Below are 22,322 nucleotides of genomic sequence, written 5' to 3' on the forward strand. Positions count from 1 at the left end.
GGGTGTGATACACATATGCCCACAATAGTGCCGAGCCAGATACACATATGCCCCCAATAGTGCCAGATACACATATACCCAAACAGTGCCAGATACACATATACCCCCACAGTGCCAGATACACATATGCCACAACAGTGCCAGATATGCCCGTACAGTGCCAGATACACATATACCCCCACAGAGATAGATATGACCGCACAGTACCAGATACACATATGCCACAACGGTGCCAGATACACATATGCTCCCACAGTGCCAGATATGCCCCCACGGTGCTAGATATGCCCCCATAGTGCCAGATACACATGCCCCCAGAGTGCCAGATATGCCCCCACCGTGCCAGCTATGCGCCCATAGTGCCAGATACACATGCCCCCACAGTGCCAGATATGCCCAAGCAGTGCCAGATATGCCCCCACTTTGCCAGATACACATGCCCCCACAGTGCAACTTATCTTGTTGCTGCTGTCTGAGGCCGGCACTGTCTGCTGCTGCTACTGTTAGGGAGAGGAGAGTGCAGTACGCGCACCTCCTGCCCTCAGTCTGGTCTCCTGCCGCATCCTGTACATCAGATCTGGCGCAGTCCGGCACCGGCGGCTCCTGATTGGCTGCCGGTCCACGAGCTCTGATTGGCTCACGAACCGGTGTTTCAGTGTAATACACGCCGCCGCTGTACCGCCATACTTGCAGCACTGCATTTTACTCATAACATGTAAACAGTATCAAAAGAAGAAAGAATAGTTGTGCTTTAAAAACCTTTGATTTCTTCACAGTGGTCCAAAGCCTGTGTCTGCATTACCTATAATGCATAAAAACATAGCACAATGTAAATACATTTCTATCACAATTAAGACTAAATTAAAAATGATTGTACTTAAAAAAACATTACTCACTGCATACAGTTTAATTGATAAATAAGTAAATCCTATCCACTCCATGAGGAGGAGATTTACTAAGCAGCCGTTTTGTAAATGGTGTGAAAATATTGCATGTTGTATAGTCAGGTGTTGTATAGTCAGGTCCTGTGTTTACAAAGTCCCAAACCTCATAGGTTTAGAGAAAATGACATGTGGTTTAGGGCAAACCAGGTTTTCACATTAAAACTCAAATGGCACAAAAAATCTGAAAGGGCTATGCATAACAACTCCTATTCGGTACACCCCCCTAAAAGTTATACTAATTCAGAATAATTATTTGGCAGAATAACAGAGAATTTTATAAACTACAGTCTGGCCGCCGACCCCGTCAGCCACATGGACAATGGCAGCCATGGTACGTAAGGGGTTAACCCTCCATCCCCGGCGCCATTTTTAAATAGATGAATTGGCGCTTGGTGCCATGTTCTATAAATGCATATTTAATAATGTGTTATATGCTATATCACTGCGCAGTGCGCAGTAGGAGAATGATGGACTGCACAGTTATAGAACTGCCAAACAAGAAATGATTGAAGCGCTGTACAGCCAGAGTATAGATTTTATAAATTTAAATATTACATAGTAAATTTAAATTTAATATCACAATATAGACAAAAACACATAAAACATACAACACTAAACACACGGCCGGTGTAAAAAAATTTTTTTAAATGACAAGCACCTCAAAGATTCATTAACACTAAACAACCTAACCATTGGAAATACATTGGAAATACATCATATAATCCTCTCAATTCTCTAGAGAATACCGGAATGATCAGTCCATGTTTGCTAATTAATAAATGCAAAGTTGGCAGTTAATTAATCACAGCTCTTAATAGTTGTCAGATTTGTCTCCACCTGTAGTGATTATCTTCTGTGTGAGTCTGAATTCAGCAATCTGAAAGCCTAAAAGCCAGCATCCTCTGTTTGTTTGCAGAAGTTCAGGCTTCAGTGTTCTTTTGGCCTGCTAGGCCTCACTCCACATCACAGCCTAGTCTAGAGTACTCACATGACAGTGACTGTTCACCTGACCCAGAGCTATCCAATCCTGTGCCAGCCTGACACTCTCTGAATCACCTGACACTGCTCACCAATCACCAAGGACCAGGAAGTATAAGTCAGGAGACTTGAGTTGGAAACTCTGCCAATTCCTCGTGTCACACAGAGCTCTGTGTGAGCTTAGAAGCTGAGCTCCCTAAAGGTAACACTTGTACTTCGATTCCTGTAAAACTCTGTTCCTTTGCCACCTTATATCAGCGTATGTTCTGCAAGATAGCTATCCAATCTGAATCATTGCATTTAAATTATAGTCAATAGTCATTATAGATCTGCATAGAATCGGATACGTTTATTTGTTAAACATTTTGTGTATTTCTTTAAGTGGGTAATTGTAAAAACACAAAACGCAGCTCCGGCCTAAAAGTTTAGGTAGCACTCAAAGGAGGATTACCCCTGTGGGCGACTTCCAGCGGGTGTGAGGAACAAAGGTGTATTGTGTAGTGAGCAGTAGAATTGTTGTTTAAAGTGTACTACCTCTGGGACAAGCTACCAATCAAAGGGAGTGATATTTTTCTGTACATAAAACAATGTGTATTAGTGTGAGTTGAAAGTAGGTGTGGATGTATTGAACCCCGGAAGGGATCCTGAAGGCAAGACACTCAAGTTAGGAGAAGCTTCAGTGGCGGGGCGGCTTGTAACCGTACGTTTAAGGCCAGGTGTGGGGTTAGCCAGAACACCCCAGGTGACGGAGACATACAGATGGATCCACATTTATCTTGACCTTTAATAGGATCAACTGAGACTGGAAAATCGGGCTTAATCCCCTGCTGTAATGACTTAATCCCCTGCTGTATTGTTATCTGTATTGTATTGCAGCTGAGAACAATAGATGAAGGGTTTATGCTAATAAGTCATGTTGTGACTAGGCGCAGAAAAATAGTCAAGATAACCGTGGACCCATCTGTACCCTTCTATAATAGTAAAATTGTCTTCATAATCGTAAGGCACACTAATAACAAGTATTTGTGAGTCGTGCAATTGGACAGCACATGTGTGTGTGTGTGTGTGTGATACGCGGCACAACGTGATACCATTTGCGTGATTTCATGCAAATTGCATCATCATACGCGCTGTGTTAGCATACGCAGATGTGATTTGTGTAAAAGGGAAGAAATTTCGCTGAGCTCACAGGGAGTTTCTTGGTGGACATTCACTGGATAGGGTGATCGATAAGTGCAGTGGATAAAAGCCCAAAAAGTAGCAGGCCTGTAACCTCCACTGAAAAAGGTGGGGTATTAATTTATTGCTGTAAATACTTCAATACTTCCAGTGCTGAGGGGTCTGGTAGGATCCTCACTGGGTACGCGGCAGTCACTACAGAAGTGGACCGTGGTACTTTCCAGCGGAGAAGGAGTTGGTGAGGGAACTCGGAGGACTTTCACCATTTGCTCGTATTGTCCATTTGGGGATCGTGTCAAAAAGTCCACGCTGGGAGCCAAGTGCACAAGCAAGAAACGTTCTGCAGCCAGGGTTCAGGCTGGAGAGCAGAGGCTAAGAGGGTCCGCTCGGTTTATAATGTGTGGGAAGTATGGTCCACACGGTGAGGCTTTTTGTGACAAATGGGTACGAATGACTGTTGATGATAGGGTATCATTTCCTAGAGTTAGTGGTTACCCAAAGTCATATAAGACAAGAATGAAAACATTATAACTGTTTGAACTCGTAGCAAAAATAAATAAGTAGAAAAAAGAGAAAGCAAGTACACCGCCATATGTGAATGTGGAAGCAGTTACAGCCAGCATACAAACTATAGAAAATAATAAAAATAGGATTTTAATACCTACCGGTAAATCCTTTTCTCCTAGGCCGTAGAGGATGCTGGGGTCCACTTCAGTACCATGGGGTATAGATGGTTCCGCAGGAGCCATGGGCACTTTAAGACTTTTCAAGGGTGTGAACTGGCTCCTCCCTCTATGCCCCTCCTCCAGACCTCAGTATAGGAACTGTGCCCAGGGAGACGGACATTTTGAGGAAAAGATTTACTTTTAAACTAATGGCGAGATTCATACCAGCTCACACCTCAACCATGCTGCACAACATGGCATCAGAGGCGTAACTAGGGCAGGGCGAGTGGGGCACGTGCCCTGGGCGCCTTGGCATCATGCCCCACTCGCCCCCGTCACGCTGCAATGTGAGGGGAGGAGAGCACAGCATCTCTCCTGCCCCTCAATGTCCTCACTACCGCTGCCGCGCGGCGCTGCCAGCAGTGCTGCGTGTATCCGGTCTCTGGCGGCATTAGCCAATCAGAGCTTGCGGACCAGCTCCTGATTGGCTGCTGCTCCACGAGCTCTGATTGGCTAACGAACCGGCGCCACATAGCCGCCACCGGAGACCTGGAGCTTTGAGGGGCAGGAGAGGTGCTGCGCTCTCCTCCCCTCACATAGCAGAGGGAAAGAAGCGGTGACTGGCACGGTGGGGCATTGTGGTTGGCACGGTGGGGCATTGTATCTGGCACTGTGGGGCATTTGTGTATCTGGCACTGTGTAAAAAGGGAACTCTGCATGCATACTGTGCAAAAATTGAATGAAGGTGTGCTGAGAGACGACACAAGGGGTAGGTGATAGTGTGCTGAGAGGCGACACAGGGGGTAGGTGATAGTCATATTGGCACGCCCCATTTTCAGTGGCCATACCCCTTCTGGTGCGTGGCTACGGCCATTTTTTTCCACGCTCGCACATACTTCTTTTGGTGTTTGTTTGGGTTTTTTGGGTGGGGGGGTGGGGGTGGGGGGGGTGGCCCCACTCTTCATCTTGCCCTGGGCTCCAAAAACCCTAGTTACGCCTCTGCATGGCATTCAACTTAACACATACCAACGGGTATGAACAATTGCAGCAACATGCTGAAAAAAATCGTAACACACGCTCGTGTAACTAAAAAACTAACAACTGCTGGTAAAGTACGCACTGGGTCGGGTGCCCAGCATCCTCTACGGACTAGGTGAAAAGGATTTACCGGTAGGTAATAAAATCCTATTTTCTCATACGTCCTAGAGGATGCTGGGGTCCACTTCAGTACCATGGGGTTATACTAAACTTTGCAAACGTGTTTGCCCCTGACCAAGTAGCTGCTCGGCGAAGTTGTAGCGCCGAGACTCCCCGGGCAGCCGCCCAGGAAGAGCCCACCTTCCTCGTAGAATGGGCATTTACCGACTTCGGTATCGGCAATCCTGCTGTGGAATGAGCGTGCTGAATCGTCCCTCTGATCCAGCACACAATGGTCTGCTTAGAAGCAGGACACCCAATCTTGTTGGGAGCATACAGGATAAACAGAGCCTCTTTTCCGAATCCTAGCTGTTCTTGCGACATAAATTTTCAAAGCTCTAAACACATCAAGAGACTTTGATGCAGCGAAGGTGTCAGTAGCCACTAGCACCACAATAGGCTGGTTTATATGGAAAGACGAAACCACCTTCGGAAGAAATTGTTTGCGAGTTCTCAACTCTGCCCTATCTTCATGGAAGATCAGGTAGGGGCTCTTGTGAGACAAGGCCCCCAACTCAGATACCCTCCTTGCGGAAGCCAAGGCCAATAGCATGACCACTTTCCAAGTGAGAAACTTCAATTCTATCTCTTGTAGAGTTTCAAACCAATCCGATTGAAGGAATTGAAACACCACATTAAGGTCCCATGATGCCACCGGAGGCACAAATGGAGGTTGATTGTGCAGCACCCCTTTCACGAACGTCTGAACTTCTGGAAGAGAGGCCAATTGTTTTTGAAAGAAAACCGATAAGGACGAAATCTGGACCTTGATTGATCCCAATCTCAGGCCCGCATCCACACCTGCCTGCAGAAAATGGAGAAAATGTCCCAAGTGAAACTCTTCCGTAGGAGCCTTCTTGGATTCACACCAAGACGCATTTTCTCCAAATACGGTGATAATGTCTAGACGTTACTCCTTTCCTGGCCTGAATAAGAGTAGGGATGACTTTTTTGGGAATACCCTTACGGGCTAGGATCCGGTGCTCAACAGCCCTGCCGTCAAATGAAGTCGCGGTAAGTCTTGATACACACACGGCCCCTGCAGCAGCAGGTCCTCGCGAAGAGGAAGAGGCCAAGGATCTTCTACAAGCAACCCCTGAAGATCTGGCTACCACGCCCTCCTTGGCCAGTCTGGGACAATGAGGATCGCTTGAACCCTTGTTCTTCTTATGAGCTTGAGAACTTTTGGTATCAGTGGAAGTGGAGGGAAGACATACACTGACCGAAAAACCCACTGTGACACCAGTGCATCCACTGTTTTTGCTTGAGGATCTCTCGACCTGGAACAATATCTCTGAAGCTTCTTGTTGAGTCGAGATGCCATCATGTCTACTTGAGGAACTCCCCAAAGACCTGTCACCTCTGCAAAGACTTCTTGGTGGAGGCACCACTCTCCTGGATGGAGATCGTGTCTGCTGAGGAAGTCTGCTTCCCAGCTGTCCACTCCCGGAATGAAAATTGCCGACAGAGCTCTTGCATGTCTTTCTGCCCAGAGGAGGATCTTCGTCACCTCTGCCATTGCCGATCTGCTTTTCGTTCCGCCCTGACGGTTTATATACGCGACTGCTGTTACATTGTCCGACTGGATCTGCACGGGTTGATCTTGAAGAAGATGCCCTGCTTGTAGAAGGCAGTTGTAAATGGCTCTCAATTCCAGAACGTTTATGTGAAGACAGGATTCCTGACTTGACCATTTTCCTTGGAAGCTTTTTCCCTGTGTGACTGCTCCCCAGCCTTGGAGACTTGCATCCGTGGTTACTAGGACCCAGTCCTGAATCCCGAACCTACATCCCTCTAATAGGTGAGAACTGTGCAGCCACCACAGGAGCGAAATCCTGGCTTTGGATGACCGTATTATCTTCTGGTGCATATGTAGGTGGGATCTGGACTACTTGTCCAACAGGTCCCACTGGAATACTCCGGCATGGAATCGGCCAAACTGTACGGCCTCGTAGGCCACTACCATCTTTCACAACAACCGAATGCATTGATGGATCAACACTCTTGTTGGCTTCAAAACCTGTTTGACCATTCTCTGGATTTCCAGAGCCTTTTCTACCGGAAGAAGTACCCTCTGTACTTCTGTGTCCAGTATCATCCCCAGAAAGGACAATCTTGTCGTTGGTTCCAACTGTGACTTCGGAAAATTCATGATCCAACCGTGTTGTTGGAGTACTGACAGGGAGAGTGCAATGTTCTCTACGAACCGTTCCCTGGATCTCTCTTTTATCAGGAGATCGTCCAGGTAAGGAATTATATTGACTCCTTGTTGTCGAAGGAGGACCATCATCTCTGCCATCACCTTGGTGAATACCCTCGGTGCCTTGGAGAGTCCGAACGGCAACATCTGGAACTGGTAATGGCAATCCTGTACTGCGAATCTCAGATAAGCTTGATGAGGAGGATAAATGGGAACATGCAAGTAAGCATCTTTTATGTCTACTGACACCATGAAGTCCCCTTCCTCCAAACTGGAAATCACTGCCCTCAGAGATTCCATTTAGAACTTGAATCTTTTCAGGTAGAGATTCAGAGATTTCAGGTTTAAAATTGGTCTGACCGAGCCGTCTGGCTTCGGAACTACGAAGAGGCTTGAATAAAACCCTTCTCCCTGCTGTGACAAGGGTACTAGGACAATGACCTGATCCTGACATAATTTTTGAATTGCAGCTGTTACTATTTCTCTGTCCGGAAGAGAAGCTGGTAAGGTCGATTTGAAAAATCGGCATGGGGGGACGTCTTGAAACTCCAGTTTGTATCCATGGGACACTACTTGCAAGACCCATGGGTCCAGGCCAGATTGAACCCAGATCTGATTGAAAAGTTTCAGACGTGCTCCCACCCGAGCGGACTCCCGCACGGGAGCCCCAGCATCATGCTGCAGACTTGGCTGAAGCAGGTGTTGATTTCTGCTCCTGCCTTCCTGGAGACGCTGTGGACTTTTTTCTTCTTCCCCTCCCTCTACCTGCAAAGAAAGGGGAACCTTTACGCTTTTTGTACTTGGTGGGCCGAAAGGACTGCATCTGAGAGTGATGTGTCTTTTTTGTCGGTGTAGGAGCATAAGGCAAGAATGTCGACTTACCTGCGGTAGCCGCAGAGACCAAAGCATCCAGCCCCTCTCCAAACATGTACATGTACGCAGCAGCGTCTTTAATATGACCTAAAGTTAGGAGTATCTCATCTCTATCTATCGTGTCAATTTAAGATGACAAGTTGTCTGACCATTTTTCGATAGCCCTACTCACCCACGCACAAGTAATGGTGGGCCTGAGTAGCGTACCATTGGCCACATAAATAGATTTTAACCTAGTCTCTAACTTGGGGTCTGCAGGCTCCTTTAGTGAAGCCGTCCCAGGTGCAGGGAGAATCACCTTTTTAGTTAATCGTGACAGGGCACTGTCTAGAACGGGGGGTGACTCCCATCTTCTCCTGTCCTCTGCCGGGAAAGGATAAGCAACCTGAATTATTTTGGGAAGTTGAAATTTCTTTTCAGGGTTTGCCCAAATCCCCTTAAAGACAGTATTTAGCTCGTGAGAAGGAGGGAAAGTTACGTTAATTTTCTTTTCCTGGGGGCGTGGCCTGGCTGCTGACAGGGACAGCTGTGATTTTATGGAGCTCCTGAGACTCCGGGCTCCAAGTCATTAAAAATACACCTTAAGAGGGATATTTGGGTGCCCCGTTGCCCCTCCTGTGCCTCCTGACCCCCTTGCTGTGTCCCCGGAATTGCCGCGGAATCGGGGAGCAGTTTTAACTGCTCCCGCGGATTGCGGCCTACGGGGCCTACAAAGCCGGGGCCTCGATTTCGTCTCCGGACCGACGGAAGCTCTGGGATCCCTCGACATACGGATTGAGGGCACTACGTAAGGACCCCTACAAGGCGTCACCACCGGATACCTGCCCGTCTGCATCATCCCACTGAGCACCGTGACCCTCGGGCGTCTATCATGTGACGGGGCCGACGGGCGCCCGACGACGGACTCGAACGGAGGGCTGCTACTCTCTCCTGCTGGGCTTCTCACAGTAAGTGTGACAGGGCGGCCCCGAACGGCGGCGAGACGCGGCGGGTGGCTCCGCCATTGAGGCCTACGCCACTGCCGGAAGCCGGGGACTTGAGTTTTAGATCGGCCCAGGGGGGAGCTCCGGAGCGGCCCATACCTACACGGTGGCATACTCTGAGCCCTGCGGACGCCCATTCGACCCCTTGGAGACTTTTAGTGGACCCCCAGGTGCCCCCCTGTAGCAGGGGAATACTACAAGAGCCCGGAAACCCCAACCCCTGCATTTTACTCCTCAGCCTGCCAAAACTGCAGAGGCCATTTTGGATTCACAACATCACACTGACCACAGAGAAACAGGGATCCCTCTGATCAGGCTTCTTCACTGTAATGAGCCTAATACTGCTTTAATTAAGCTACATTGATTCCTCACTACCTCCTGGGGTTTCTGGAGTCTGGGAGCACCGGTGGACGGAGCCCTGCCACACTGCCTGACGATATAATCAGACCTCATACATATGTCATTTAGATCCCCTTATACTTCCCTGATAGAATCTTCAAAGGAAGTGGGTCGCTCCCTGGGAGCCGGCAATGCAGGTGCCTTATATCTACCTCCACATTACCGAAGAAGCGGGATCTGAAGCCCACCACGTGCCTGCTACCGTAACAACGATCACCAATTAATGACGTGCTAGTGCCATTCCATTGGGAGTCATCATGCTATAGGCACTTCACAGCGTACCAAACAATGCTAACTCTATACTCATGATATCTTCTGCAATCAAGTATCCATCCAATCATTTATAAACATGGTTAGATCCGGGAAAAAGAAGGGCAACACCGCACAACCTAAAGAGACCGCGACCCAACCGGGAATGAGATCGTTCCTACAATCTACACCTGCAAGGCTATCCGGAAACCTCTCTCCCTCCAGCCCGTCTTCCTGTCATTCTGCTTCCTCTGCCTCCCCGTTAATGATGGAGCAGCCCACCTCACACACCCACAGCGACACCGCTCTTCATGATATCCTGCAATTTATGAAAACACTCCCTACTAAGAAGGATATCCAAGATACCATACGAAAAGAGCTGGCATCAATCAAACAAGATATCTCCCAGCTTTCTGATAGAGTAGACTCGCTGGAGGATCACAGAGCCTCCACTGTTAACTACCTGGGATCCTTAACAGACGTCATCAAATCCCAATCAGACGAGATCAGATCGCTACGATCCCGCGTACTGGATTTGGATAACAGAGGGAGGAGGAATAATATTCGGGTGAGAGGCATCCCAGAGGAAGTCCCCCAGACGGGCATAGTGGATGCTTTGACGACAATCTTTAACACAATTCTGGGCAAAGATCCAGCTGCCACCATAACATTTGACAGAGCCCATCGCGCTCTAAAACCAAGGGGGCTTCCCTCAGATCGACCCCGAGACGTCATATGTCGTCTGCATTACTATTCCCAAAAGGAAGAAATCATGAATAAAGCGCGACATATTGACGACTTGAAACACAACGGTGACCCTATCTCCGTCTTTCAAGATCTCTCCTGGCACACCCTGCAACAAAGGAAGATTCTTCGCCCCCTGACGGAGGAACTCCGCAAGCGACAGCTGAAATACAGATGGGGTTTCCCTTTCAGCTTACAGGTATCCTCCTCAGGCAAGATATATTCACTCCACACTACATCCGACCTTCCCACTTTCTGCTCAGGACTCGGTCTCCCACCCTTAAAGGTCCCAGACTGGGACTTTACCCTCCCGGATCTACAACCACCACAGCCTTCGAGAGGGGGAGAGTCATGGCAAGTGGTCGGCAGTCCTCAAAAGAAACCCTCAAAACCACTTCCTGCACGCCAGGATCATCCCCCCACCTGAAGAAACTGATTTCCATTACCCTGCTGAATGATCCTTACTGTTTTCTCTAGGTGGACTGAATACCCTGACTGTGAGATACCGGGTGAGACACGTTATACGCGGCCTAGGGCCAATTTGACCTCGTTTTACTATGCCCCCCTTTCCTTCTCGCCCCCCCGGTTTCATTTTCAGTCCCGGAATTCAGCGATGGGACATTGGCAGAAGATAGTTACTTGTTTCTACCGATTTATACTATTAGTCATTATAAGTTTTACTAAGTTAAAATTGCACTATTACAATATTTAAGCTAAAAATAAGTGCCTGTAAGGGTGACTCCCTTACCCCGATCCCGCACACGGCCGTTGTGCCCCATGGGGATGCTGGTTAACAAACCTACCTGCTTCCCCATTGCGGATGTTATTATGTTTACGATGTTTCTATTATTTGTAACTTGTTCTTTTCATCACTCTTCTTCTTCTCATTGTTTTTCTATTTCTTTTGGTGAACTGTCCGAGTGCTACGCCTCACTGTGCTATGATACAATGTGATGTCTTCTCCAGGGGTAATCAAACTCACCTCGATTAATGCAAAGGGTCTTAACACCCCCGAGAAAAGATCCCATCTACTTCGGACACTACGATCCGACGGAGTGGATGTGGCTCTAATCCAGGAGACACATTTTAAGATCTCTGCTCGAGGCCCCTCCTTGGTAAATCCAAAATATCCCCTGGCTTTCTACTCTAACAACCCTGAAGGTAAATCTAAGGGAGTTGCTATAATTTTCTCCAAGGCCCTCCAGGTATCTAATGTCTCGGTCCACAAACTTATCCCTGGGAGGTTACTGGTAGTCCAATGTAATATATTTTCCCAGGCGTACACCCTCATATCCCTTTACGCTCCAAATCAAGGACAAATCCCCTTTTTTCGATCCTTTCTTCCCCGGCTTGAAGCCCTAGCGATGGGCATAGTGGTTTTGGGAGGCGACCTCAACTGGTCCATGGACCCCTCCATCGACACCTCTCCCCCAGCCCCTAGATTTTCTGAACACAAGCATAGACAGGTCAGGAAGATCTTCCACGAACTTCAATTTGCTGACACCTGGCGGGTCACACATCCCACTGACAGAGATTTCTCTTTTTTCTCACACCCACATCAGGTTTACTCACGCCTTGACTACATGTTCTTAAGCCATAGACACCTCCCCCTAATCGTAGATGCCTCTATTGGCTCCATCACGTGGTCGGACCATGCCCCAGTATCCTTGTCCCTATCGGCCCCATCTCGTGCCCTCGGCCCTTGGACCTGGCGCCTTAATGAATCGCTCCTATATGACGCATATTGTAAATCAGAATTGGATAAGGCATTGTCCGACTACTTTGATATCAATGACACAGGAGAAGTATCCGAAATCACGATTTGGGAAGCCCACAAATGTGTTATACGGGGTAAACTGATCCAACTAGGTTCGTTTGTGAAGAAAAACAGTCAGGCCTTGATCACTGCATTACTACACAAAATTCACACCTTAGAAACCCGCCACACATCCTCCCTGACCCCATCGGATTTGATGGAGCTGTCTGCGGCCCGAGCACAACTCCGAACAACCCTCAATAACAAAACCCAAGCCTCCCTGCGTAGATGTAATAGTAAATATTATAAGTGGGGGAATAAACCAGGCAGGCTCTTAGCCCAGGCACTTAGAACCCAGAGATTGGCCTCCTTCATCCCATCAATGAAAAACAACACGGGCTCCACATACTTTAAATCCCCGGAGATAGCAGCATGCTTTAAAAGCTATTATAATACTCTATATAACCTGGGTAACCCTTCCCAGACCCATGACCCTCTCTCCAATATGTTAAGAGCCAGGAAATATCTAGCCGATGTGGCATTTCCTCAACTATCAAAGTCTGCCCAGAAATCTTTAGAAGCACCTTTTACTTTGGCCGAGATGGACCATGTTATCTCTATCGCTCCCCTACGTAAAAGCCCGGGCCCAGATGGCTTCACAGCCACCTACTATAAGATGTTTAAAGAAATGCTGGCTCCCAAATTACTGCGGGCCTTTAACTCCATATCCGCCGAGACCCACTTCTCTAGACAATCACTTGAGGCCCATATTACGGTGATCCCTAAACAAGGAAAGGACCCCTCAGTATGCTCCAGCTACAGGCCAATCTCCTTGCTTAATATAGACCTCAAATTCTTCGCGAAACTAATGGCTCTTAGACTGAATGAATTTCTCCCGTCGCTCATCCACAACGACCAAGTGGGTTTCGTACCCGGTCGGGAAGCGAAGGATAACACGACTAAACTCCTCAGTCTAATCCATTTGGCCTCCAGCAGTAAGATATCTACTGTACTACTGTCCACAGATGCCGAAAAGGCCTTTGACAGGGTAAATTGGGATTTCATGAGAGCGGTGCTGGAGCATATTGGGTTGGGCCCACGAGCCCTCCATAGAATATTATCTTTGTATACACAACCATCAGCTAAGGTACGGGTTAATGGGACTCTCTCTGATAACTTTCTAATTAGTAATGGAACGAGACAGGGCTGCCCCTTATCCCCCCTGATCTTTGTCCTCTGTATTGAAGCCCTGGCCAGAGCAATTAGAGCTAATGACGAGATTAAAGGACTACAAGTAGGGGATATAGATTATAAACTTGCTCTATTTGCAGATGATCTGCTGACGACGGTCACAGACCCCGCACACTCGCTTCCCAACCTGATGAGCGAGTTAGACATTTTCAGTTCACTATCAGGTTTTAAAATCAACACATCCAAATCCTATGCCCTTCATATCTCAACCCCCCATTCGGTTCTAATTGGCTTGAAAGCTACGTTCCCTTTCCAGTGGAGGGACTCCCACCTTACATACCTGGGAGTTCAACTATCCAGCGACTCCTCACGTCTACTGTCCTTGAATTTCCACCCCATTCTCCAAGCCATTAGAAACGACTATTGCAGATGGCAATATCATAATCTTTCTTGGCTTGGTAGAATCAATGTTGTAAAGATGAATACACTACCCAAACTGCTTTATCTCCTTCAGACCTTACCGATTCAGATCCCTGACTCCTGGTTCCGGACCGTGAGATCTTTGATCCAGCAATTTATATGGCGTCGTAATAGACCCAGAATCAAAAGGTCAATCCTGACTCGACCTCCCCAGAAAGGGGGCTTTCTATTACCAGATATTGAAATCTACTACCAAGCAATCCTCCTGAGCAGAGTCTTGGATTGGACCAGGAGCCGGGAGATTAAACAATGGGTGGTCTTGGAAGGTTCATGCTTGCAACTGTTCCCAGAAATCTTCCCATGGCTCCCGACCTTGCCCAAATTACTACGCCCTCACCCGACCATTTCTCCTACACTTTCTTTTTGGAAGGGGACACGACGAAGATCGTGCATCTCTTCTGTTTTTGGCCCCCTAACCTCTTTTCTGAGTAATCCGACCTTCCCACCTGGCCTCTCACTAGGATATTATCAAAACTGGGCGTTGGAGGGACTCTTTAGAGTGGGGCAGTTGGTCCACCCATCCGGAGTTAAACAGTTCTCGGAGATACGAGAGAAATGGGAGATCCCACAAAGAGATTTCTGGAAATTCCTACAGATCCGTCACTTCCTACATACAAATAATGCATACCGTGAAGCATCAAGGGAGCTGACCGCGTTTGAAAAAATGTGTGTGGCCCCTATGAATCCAATACACACTATCTCCACCCTGTACAAGCTTCTATGTGCGTCTGACTCCCTGATACCTCCCCATTTTACTCAAAAGTGGGAGAGAGATCTAAACATCTCACTCTCGGATAAGGAATGGGACTCTATCTTTCTTAAAACACATAAGAGCTCCATCTGTATCCAAGTTAGAGAAACGCAATATAAGATCCTAATGAGGTGGTACAGACACCCCACTCTCTTACACGTCATTTCCCCATCCATCTCACCTACCTGCTGGAGATGTCGTAAGGACCTAGGCTCTCTGCTACACATCTGGTGGACCTGTCCCCTTATTAAAAACTACTGGGATGATGTAATCTCAACCTCCAACACCATCCTACATACCTCCGTCCCGTCTGACCCAGCCTTTTGGCTACTAAACCATTCCACTACCCCAATCTCTACCTACAAGTCATCATTAATACGACACCTGGGCAATGCCGCACGAGCAGTGGTCCCCACAATGTGGAAATCTGTCAATCCCCCCACAAGGAATACCTGGTTCTCCAGATTAGATTATTATATGAACATGGAAGATGTATTAATGAGCGCTGGGGACAGGCGTTCGGAATTTACTGCTATATGGTGGCCTTGGATAGATTACAAGACATCCGAATCATATACGACTTACATTTCCTCTACAAAATAGAGTAAAGGACGGGAACTGGCTCTTGACTCAATTTGTAATGGGATCTTGGATGAATAAGCCTAACTCTTGAATCACTGCACATGTCTTACTCTCCTTGCTTATCATACTCGGTTCAGTCACCCCAGTCTTTTGATGTTTTCTTTCTCTTTTTCTTCTTCTTGTTACATACCTATCCATTATTAGGTTTCCTTAAACCAAAATGTTAATGTGGACTACAACTATGCAGAATATGCGATTATCGATCTATATACGCTCATGCTGTCATACCATTCTGCCTTTGATTGATACCCAGATATATTTACAATTTGTTGTAAGTCTATATTGTTACAATAAAAACAGATTATACAAAAAAAAAATTTCTTTTCCTTATAAAAATAAGCCTTCTCCTGAGGTAAAGGAGGGGCTTCCGTAAGTTCTAAGACCTCCTTTATAGCAACAATCATGTATTGAATGCTTTTTGCCAATTTAGGATCTATTTCCCTGGAATCACTAGCTCTTGGTGTGCCGGCAGCGCCACCACATTACAACTGTGTCCCTAAAATGGCTCCCTCAGGGGAAGAGCTCCCTGCCTCAGACATGTCACACACATGCACAACCACACCACAGACACTCCGGGACTTATAGGGGACAGACCCACAGTAAAATCTGTCAAGAGGGACACAGATAGGATTTACCAGTTCACAACCCAGCGACAGTGATAAGATTTCTGTGCAACACAAAATACCCACAGAACAGTAGCGCTTTTATAATGTTAAATACACAGTATAACACCAAATTACACTGTGCCCCCCCCTGTTTTGCACCCTGATACTTGTTTCAGAAGTAGAGGAGGACCAGCGTTCTTCTCTGCAGTCTGCAAGGAGATAAAATGGCGCTGAGCAGTGTGCTGGCTTTCTGAGAAGGAAGCCCCGCCCCCATAATGGTGCATTTCCCCTCTTAGATTACAATAATAACTTTTATACAGGCAGGGGTAGGACTGTGCCTCAGCAACATATGTCCCCTTTTTAGCCAGTTTTATTAGGTCTCATGCTTCCCAGGGCGCCCCCGCGCCCTGCACCCTACTGTGCCTGTGTTTGATGGGTAGCATGGCGCGCAGCGCTCCCGCCCGCTGCGTGGTGCCTTTTCTGCCGTCATGATGAAAACCTTCTTCTTTACACTCGCCTGTCTTCTGACTTCTGGCTCTGCAAGGGGGGTGACGGCGGGCTGTGGGAGTAAGCACATAGCCGCAGCTAGCATTTAGTACCCTTCAGGAGCTAATGGTGTCCTGTCAGCCAGAAGCAGAGCAATGGAACTATTTAGGAAGTTGGTTCCTACTTCTGCCCCCTAAGTCCCACGAAGCAGGGAGACTGTTGCCAGCAGTCCTCCCTGAAAATAAAAAACCTAACATAAAGTCTTTCAGAGAAACTCAGTAGAGCTCCCCTGGAGTGCATCCAGTCTGCCTGGGCACATTTTCTAAACTGAGGTCTGGAGGAGGGGCATAGAGGAAGAAGCCAGTTCACACCCTTTGAAAAGTCTTAAAATGCCCATGGCTCCTGCGGAACAGTCTATACCCCATGGTACTGATGTGGACCCCAGCATCCTCTAGGACATATGAGAAAATAAAAATATGAATGTAACCTATAGATGTACTAATGAATGTCAAAGTTTTATTTAGGAGGAGAAGGTGACCTGACTGGTTTCAGCAATTTCTCATGCACTCAAAGGAGTATCCAATCTGTAAAAGAGGAGCTGTAGCCTGCAGGGGGAGTGGCTGAGACCAGTGGAACTGGTAAGTATGGAGCCATTCAAGTACATATATAGCCCCCCCCCCTCCCCCCCAAAAAAAAAAATCAAGAAAATAATGTCATAAATGGAGAATATCCTGTCCGTACATTAGTATTTCCCAGTAGGAAAGCTGACAGAGATAGGGTAACCCCCGAATATTTCTTTTAATTACCACATGAGAAGTACTCATTTCTAGGAATGCCCTTTTCTAGATAAGCTTGGAAATGTTTGTTGGACCATGTACAGACCCTTAATACGGGATGAGAAGGATTGAATTAATACTTTGCATAACCTAGAAGCTTGATTTTTCTGTTGTTTTTTTTTTTTTTTTGCAGTACTAGAAAATTCTCCATCAGGATAAGATCACTGGTAAACACTAATTCGGCAAATGGGAAGAACGAGAGAAGTGAAACATTACCCTTTGACAATACCTGCAGAAGTTACGATTGGGCCTCTATGATGCTAAACCCTTTTTCTTTTTCTCCTAGCAGAAGTGGCCCCTGACTAACTTAATCGACAGAGATTTTATGTAAAATGAAATGTGAAATACATATATTGTACTCCCGCTCAGGAAGTACAAAGTATGTTAGATACTCCTCAAAAACTAATGTTGCATTCCACTGTTCTAGATTCAGGTCCATCACAGGTAGAGGAAATTATCTCACAGATACCGGGTTCCCTATGAACTTAGGATGGACCAGACACTGGATTGATGGCTGAGGTAGTCCCAGTAGTGACACAGCAAGCACAAGCAGTGGCGTCACAAGGCGGGTGCGGGGGGTGCGGCCCGCACCCGGGTGTGACACCTGGAGGGGGTGACACCAAATGTCAGCTCCTCCGCAGTGACAGGAGCCAGGTGCTGCAGTGTGAAATTCCGCTACAGCACCCGGCTCCTGTCATAGCAGAGGAGCCGACAGCACACAGAGACCGTCTCTGGGGGAAGCCCAGCATCTCCGGAGATGCTGGGCACGCCCCCAGAGTGACGATCCCGGTATCCCCGCAAAGCCACGCCCCCTAGCTGTAAGGCCACGCCCCCTTTTTGCCGCGATCGCGGCAGTACATCAGGGGTGCGCACCGGGTGTCACCACACCTGGTGACGCCTCTGAGCACAAGCTTTAAGGGGGGTAGACCAAGTATTTAAGAATCAATTCCCCATAGTGCCCAATCCAGTTGTAATTTTTATAAAATCCTCTCCACCTCTACAAACTTATCTGTCACCAACCTCTATTCTGTTTCTTCACAGTTTCCTCTTCACCTTTGCGTTCACAAAGGGGGTACAATACATGGACCCGATTCTCCCAAGGTTTCAGTGACAGCCTGAGTATTTTTTCCCAAGCCCTACATGACTGTTTACAGTCCTTTCAGCCTGAGAATGGGTCGGTGCTGATACAATATGTTGATGACTTGTTGTTGTGCGCTGATTCATTTGAATTGCCCTGGCAGATACTACACAGTTTCTGTTTCTTCTCTTCCAGACAGGACACAAGGTCTCAAGAGATAAACTACAGTTGTGTAGGACAAGAGTCAAATACCTGGGACGTAGTACTGGTACATGATTTGACCGTTCAAACACCACATGCCGTATTGGTCCTTCAAAGTTCTGCCCGAACCTTGTATGTTTCATCAGCACAATGGCACCAGTATTACTGCAGTGTGCCTTGCCTTGCCATGCACAAAGGGTGGAGGATGAGAATACTGGTGAAGGGAAATTTTGTATATACACTGATATGCATGATGGCATGGAATATCTGAATCAGACCTTTACTACGAGACCAGACATAAATGACAGCCCGTTGGTGAACGCAGACCTGATATTATTATTTTTTCCCTCTAGAGATGTTTTTTTCTTTTTCTTTCTTTTTTTTGAGTGATGCTTATGGTACTCTACATTGCAAACAAACAACAGTTAAATTAAGATGCAGATTTGTGTTCCCTACAGGAAAAGGAGGTCTAGAAGGCGAAGGGGTATGGTCAGGAGTCCTCAGGACTCTGGAGAGATGGACAAGTTAAGCCAGTGGCCCCCAAGACATATCTCCCAGGCCTAGCTGAGGCGGCACATGGTCTGACTCCCCTAGGGTAGGGAAGGTATGTGCATATTGGTAAGAGCTTTACTGGTCTGGCGAGCGGGTGAGCGGACGCTGAAGGAGTGAGCTCCGCTAACCTGGCCGCCCCAGCATCCCTTAACAAGGCTATTAAGCCTCTCTGCAGCATCCCTCACCGCCGGAGACCGAGGGGGACGAGTGCCGCTATATGGACAAGTATTTGTCCGTGATGCCGGGAGGAAAATTGCGCACCAGGAAGGAGAAGGAGCAGCGTCGTGCCCAAACTAAAATGGCGCGGGGCGCTCTCTCCTCTCAGGGGCAACAGGAGCGGGATCTTCTTAGCCAGGATGGCGGCTCCCAATCAGCAGGATCTGATGACTCCACAGAAGAGGAGCCTCTTCCAGCCCAGCAGTCTAAAAGTGGGAAGGTAAAATCACAAACTGTGCGGAATGCGATGTCTGACACAGCGCTGCAGCAGCCCCCAGAGAAACAACTTGCACATGCTGATAAGCAGGCTATTAGCCCGATATTTAAAGCACAAATTGCTGATATTAATAATCAACTTTCACAGTTGACACAGAGGGTCCTTGGCATTGAACAGCGCTTGGGAGAGACTTTTTTGCTGACGTAGCTAACCTTAAAAAATCCACTTCTAGAAATACCAAGGATATCTTGCAGCTACACAACAAGATTCAAGATTTACAGAATAGGTCCCGTAGGGGGAATCTCAGAATCATAGGTTTACCCGAAACGGTCAAAGGACAAGATTTATTTTATTTCATAAAAATATCATTGCCTGCATTACTCCATGTGGAAGATAGATGCTCTGACTTGATTATAGAAAGAGCCCACAGATTAGGCCCGATTCGATCACAAGAGGGAGCCAGACCCAGAGCAGTGATAATCCAACCTTTGAATTTTCAAGAATTGCTGTGGTCTGCGTCCCGCAAGATAAAGCAGCTCGTATGGGACGGATATAAAATCCTATTTCAGGATTATTCGGCTGAGTTATCCAAGGACAGGCCGGACTATGCTCCCGCCTTATCCTGGAAAACAGGAAATTTGCCCTTCTCTACCCAGCGCGGCTGCGCATTTATAATTATTCTCAATTTGTAGATTTCTTAACACACATGGATGCTGAGGCGTACCTCAAGGAGGCATCTGTGGCTGATGCGCATAACTCCGGGCTGTCTGACTGTGAATGTTTATACGCGTAGTTCCTGCGGGTGCCCGGCGCTAAACTTCCGCTGTGGAAATTCAACTGATGTCGGCCAAATGTAACATTTATGACTCTTATATACTTTCAGTGGCCGAGAGTACTTTTAGAAGTACCCGCATCACGTTGGTATCTCCGTTATCCATGATGCAGAGGTTTGATAATTCATACATAGACCTGTGTTGCTGCTGAACAGCCCTAACATTCACTATAATGCGACAAATTTGCTATTTATGTTTAGTGGTTAATATTGTCCCGGTTCTCTGCCTCTAGTTATAGTGTACAGTTTTCTACTGTGCCGTTTCCTATGCAGAATTTATGTTTGAAGTTTATGTTTGCCTATCAATACACAAAGTTATGTATATTCCCTGTCAATATCCGCTATGACGGCTGAGGCAGGCTATTGGCCCGGTTGGATGGTTAGTCCTTTCTGGGTGGGTTTTTTTTATACCAGTTGCTCCTTTAACCTGCTTTTCAATCCATGCTGACCCTCATAGAATTACCGGTTGATAGGGGGGTTGCTGACAGTAGAGCCCCCCCTCTACATGCCCCTCTCCTCTCATTCTCCCCCCCCCCCCCCCCCTCGTTCTCCAAAAGTTAAACTGATTTGGTGCCTTGCTTGACAGATTGGAAGCTGTTTTCCGTTCTGCCAGGTTTGGTGATCCTGTAGGCACCAAGTAGTAATGTGATGCTTGGTTATAGCTTTAATGGTCTGACAGCAAGCCAGTTGCGGAGTTCGACGGTATGCAGATTTCATTCTAAGCGGCAGGTGCTGCTTAATGTCTGTGGAAGTGTTCCCAATGTTGTTAAGAATGTTATTTCTTATCCTTTTTGTTTGTATTTTTGAACGCCACTTGGTGTTCTTCCCCCTCCTCTCCCTTCTTCATCTCCTTTAGACCCAGGTGCTATTGTTCATGTCCCTGATATTGCGGTCATTTATGTATCCAACAAGATGCACCCATTTAGAATCACTGAAAGGATGATATGGCCTTACATATAGGTACCTGGAATGTAGGTGGACTTAATTCCCCTAGTAAACGTAAATGTGTTCTCATGTATTTGAAAAAGTTACGTTTAGATATTGTTTACCTGCAAGAAACGCATCTATTGCAAAGTGACATCCATAGGTTAAATACTTTGGGCTGGAGAGTCCTGGTATCAGCCTCTTACAATTCAAAGTCAAGAGGGGTTGCGATAATCGCACTTTCTTCCCTATCCATAGAAGTCTCAGATGTCACCATTGACCCTATGGGGCGTTATATAGTGGCTAGATTATCTTATGAAACAATGCTATTTGCTTGTGCCTCTATTTATGCACCCAATGTATATTCTTTACATTTCCTAACAAAACTTACTTCTATATTACTGCCACACTCTCATTTAACCCTGATAATTGGAGGCAACCGAAATCTGATATCCCTTGCTCACCTTGACAAACAATCTCCCACACCTTCTAACATTACGATTCCAAAATTTGGTGTACCGGAATTTGCACGAACCTTGCACATGCTTGACTCTTGGCGCACTTTACACCCGACTGACAAGGATTACTCTTGTCTATCGGCAGCTACAGGGCGAATGTCACGGATAGATTATATATTGACTTCAATCACCCTCTTGCCAAAGCTTTCTAGAGCGGAGATGGAGCCAATAATGATTTCAGACCATGCAGTTGTTTGGATTAAGATACAATTGTCTTTTGATAGAGGTAGCTCAATACGTTGGAGATGTCCCTCAACAATTACCACTTCTCAATCATTGCAAGATTCAATATTCAAATCTTGGGATGAATTTGAGAGAGACAATAGTGACATAAAAGTGACTAAACCCGTTCTCTACTGGCAAGCCTTCAAGGCAACGCTCAGAGGGGTCATAATTTCACATTCTGCCTCCCAGAAAAAACACGCCATCTCACAATTTACCTAAGCACAAGACGCACTGACGTCCTCTTTTCAGCTTTATAAATCTAAACCAATGGTGGCTACTAAAGCTTCCTATAACAAAGACAGACAACACTTTGAAAATTTGTTTACCTAAATGGAAGCGTCTTATACTTTTATAAAGAGCAGTAAATTCCATAGATTCGCTAGCAAATCGAGTAAACTCTT

At 46.8% G+C, this 22,322-nt stretch overlaps 1 protein-coding gene across 1 annotated transcript in view; it reads right to left on the reverse strand.

The window, feature by feature from the left end:
- PCNX2 (pecanex 2) overlaps positions 1–22,322 on the reverse strand; it is an 809,726-nt gene that overhangs the window by 616,211 nt on the left and 171,193 nt on the right. Inside the window, exon 4 of the mRNA XM_063917734.1 lies at positions 760–802. Coding sequence (XP_063773804.1) covers positions 760–802 — 43 coding nt within the window. The remainder of the gene's footprint in view (positions 1–759; positions 803–22,322) is intronic.

Source organism: Pseudophryne corroboree, chromosome 4 (assembly GCF_028390025.1).
Source record: "Pseudophryne corroboree isolate aPseCor3 chromosome 4, aPseCor3.hap2, whole genome shotgun sequence".
Taxonomy (NCBI): domain Eukaryota; kingdom Metazoa; phylum Chordata; class Amphibia; order Anura; family Myobatrachidae; genus Pseudophryne; species Pseudophryne corroboree.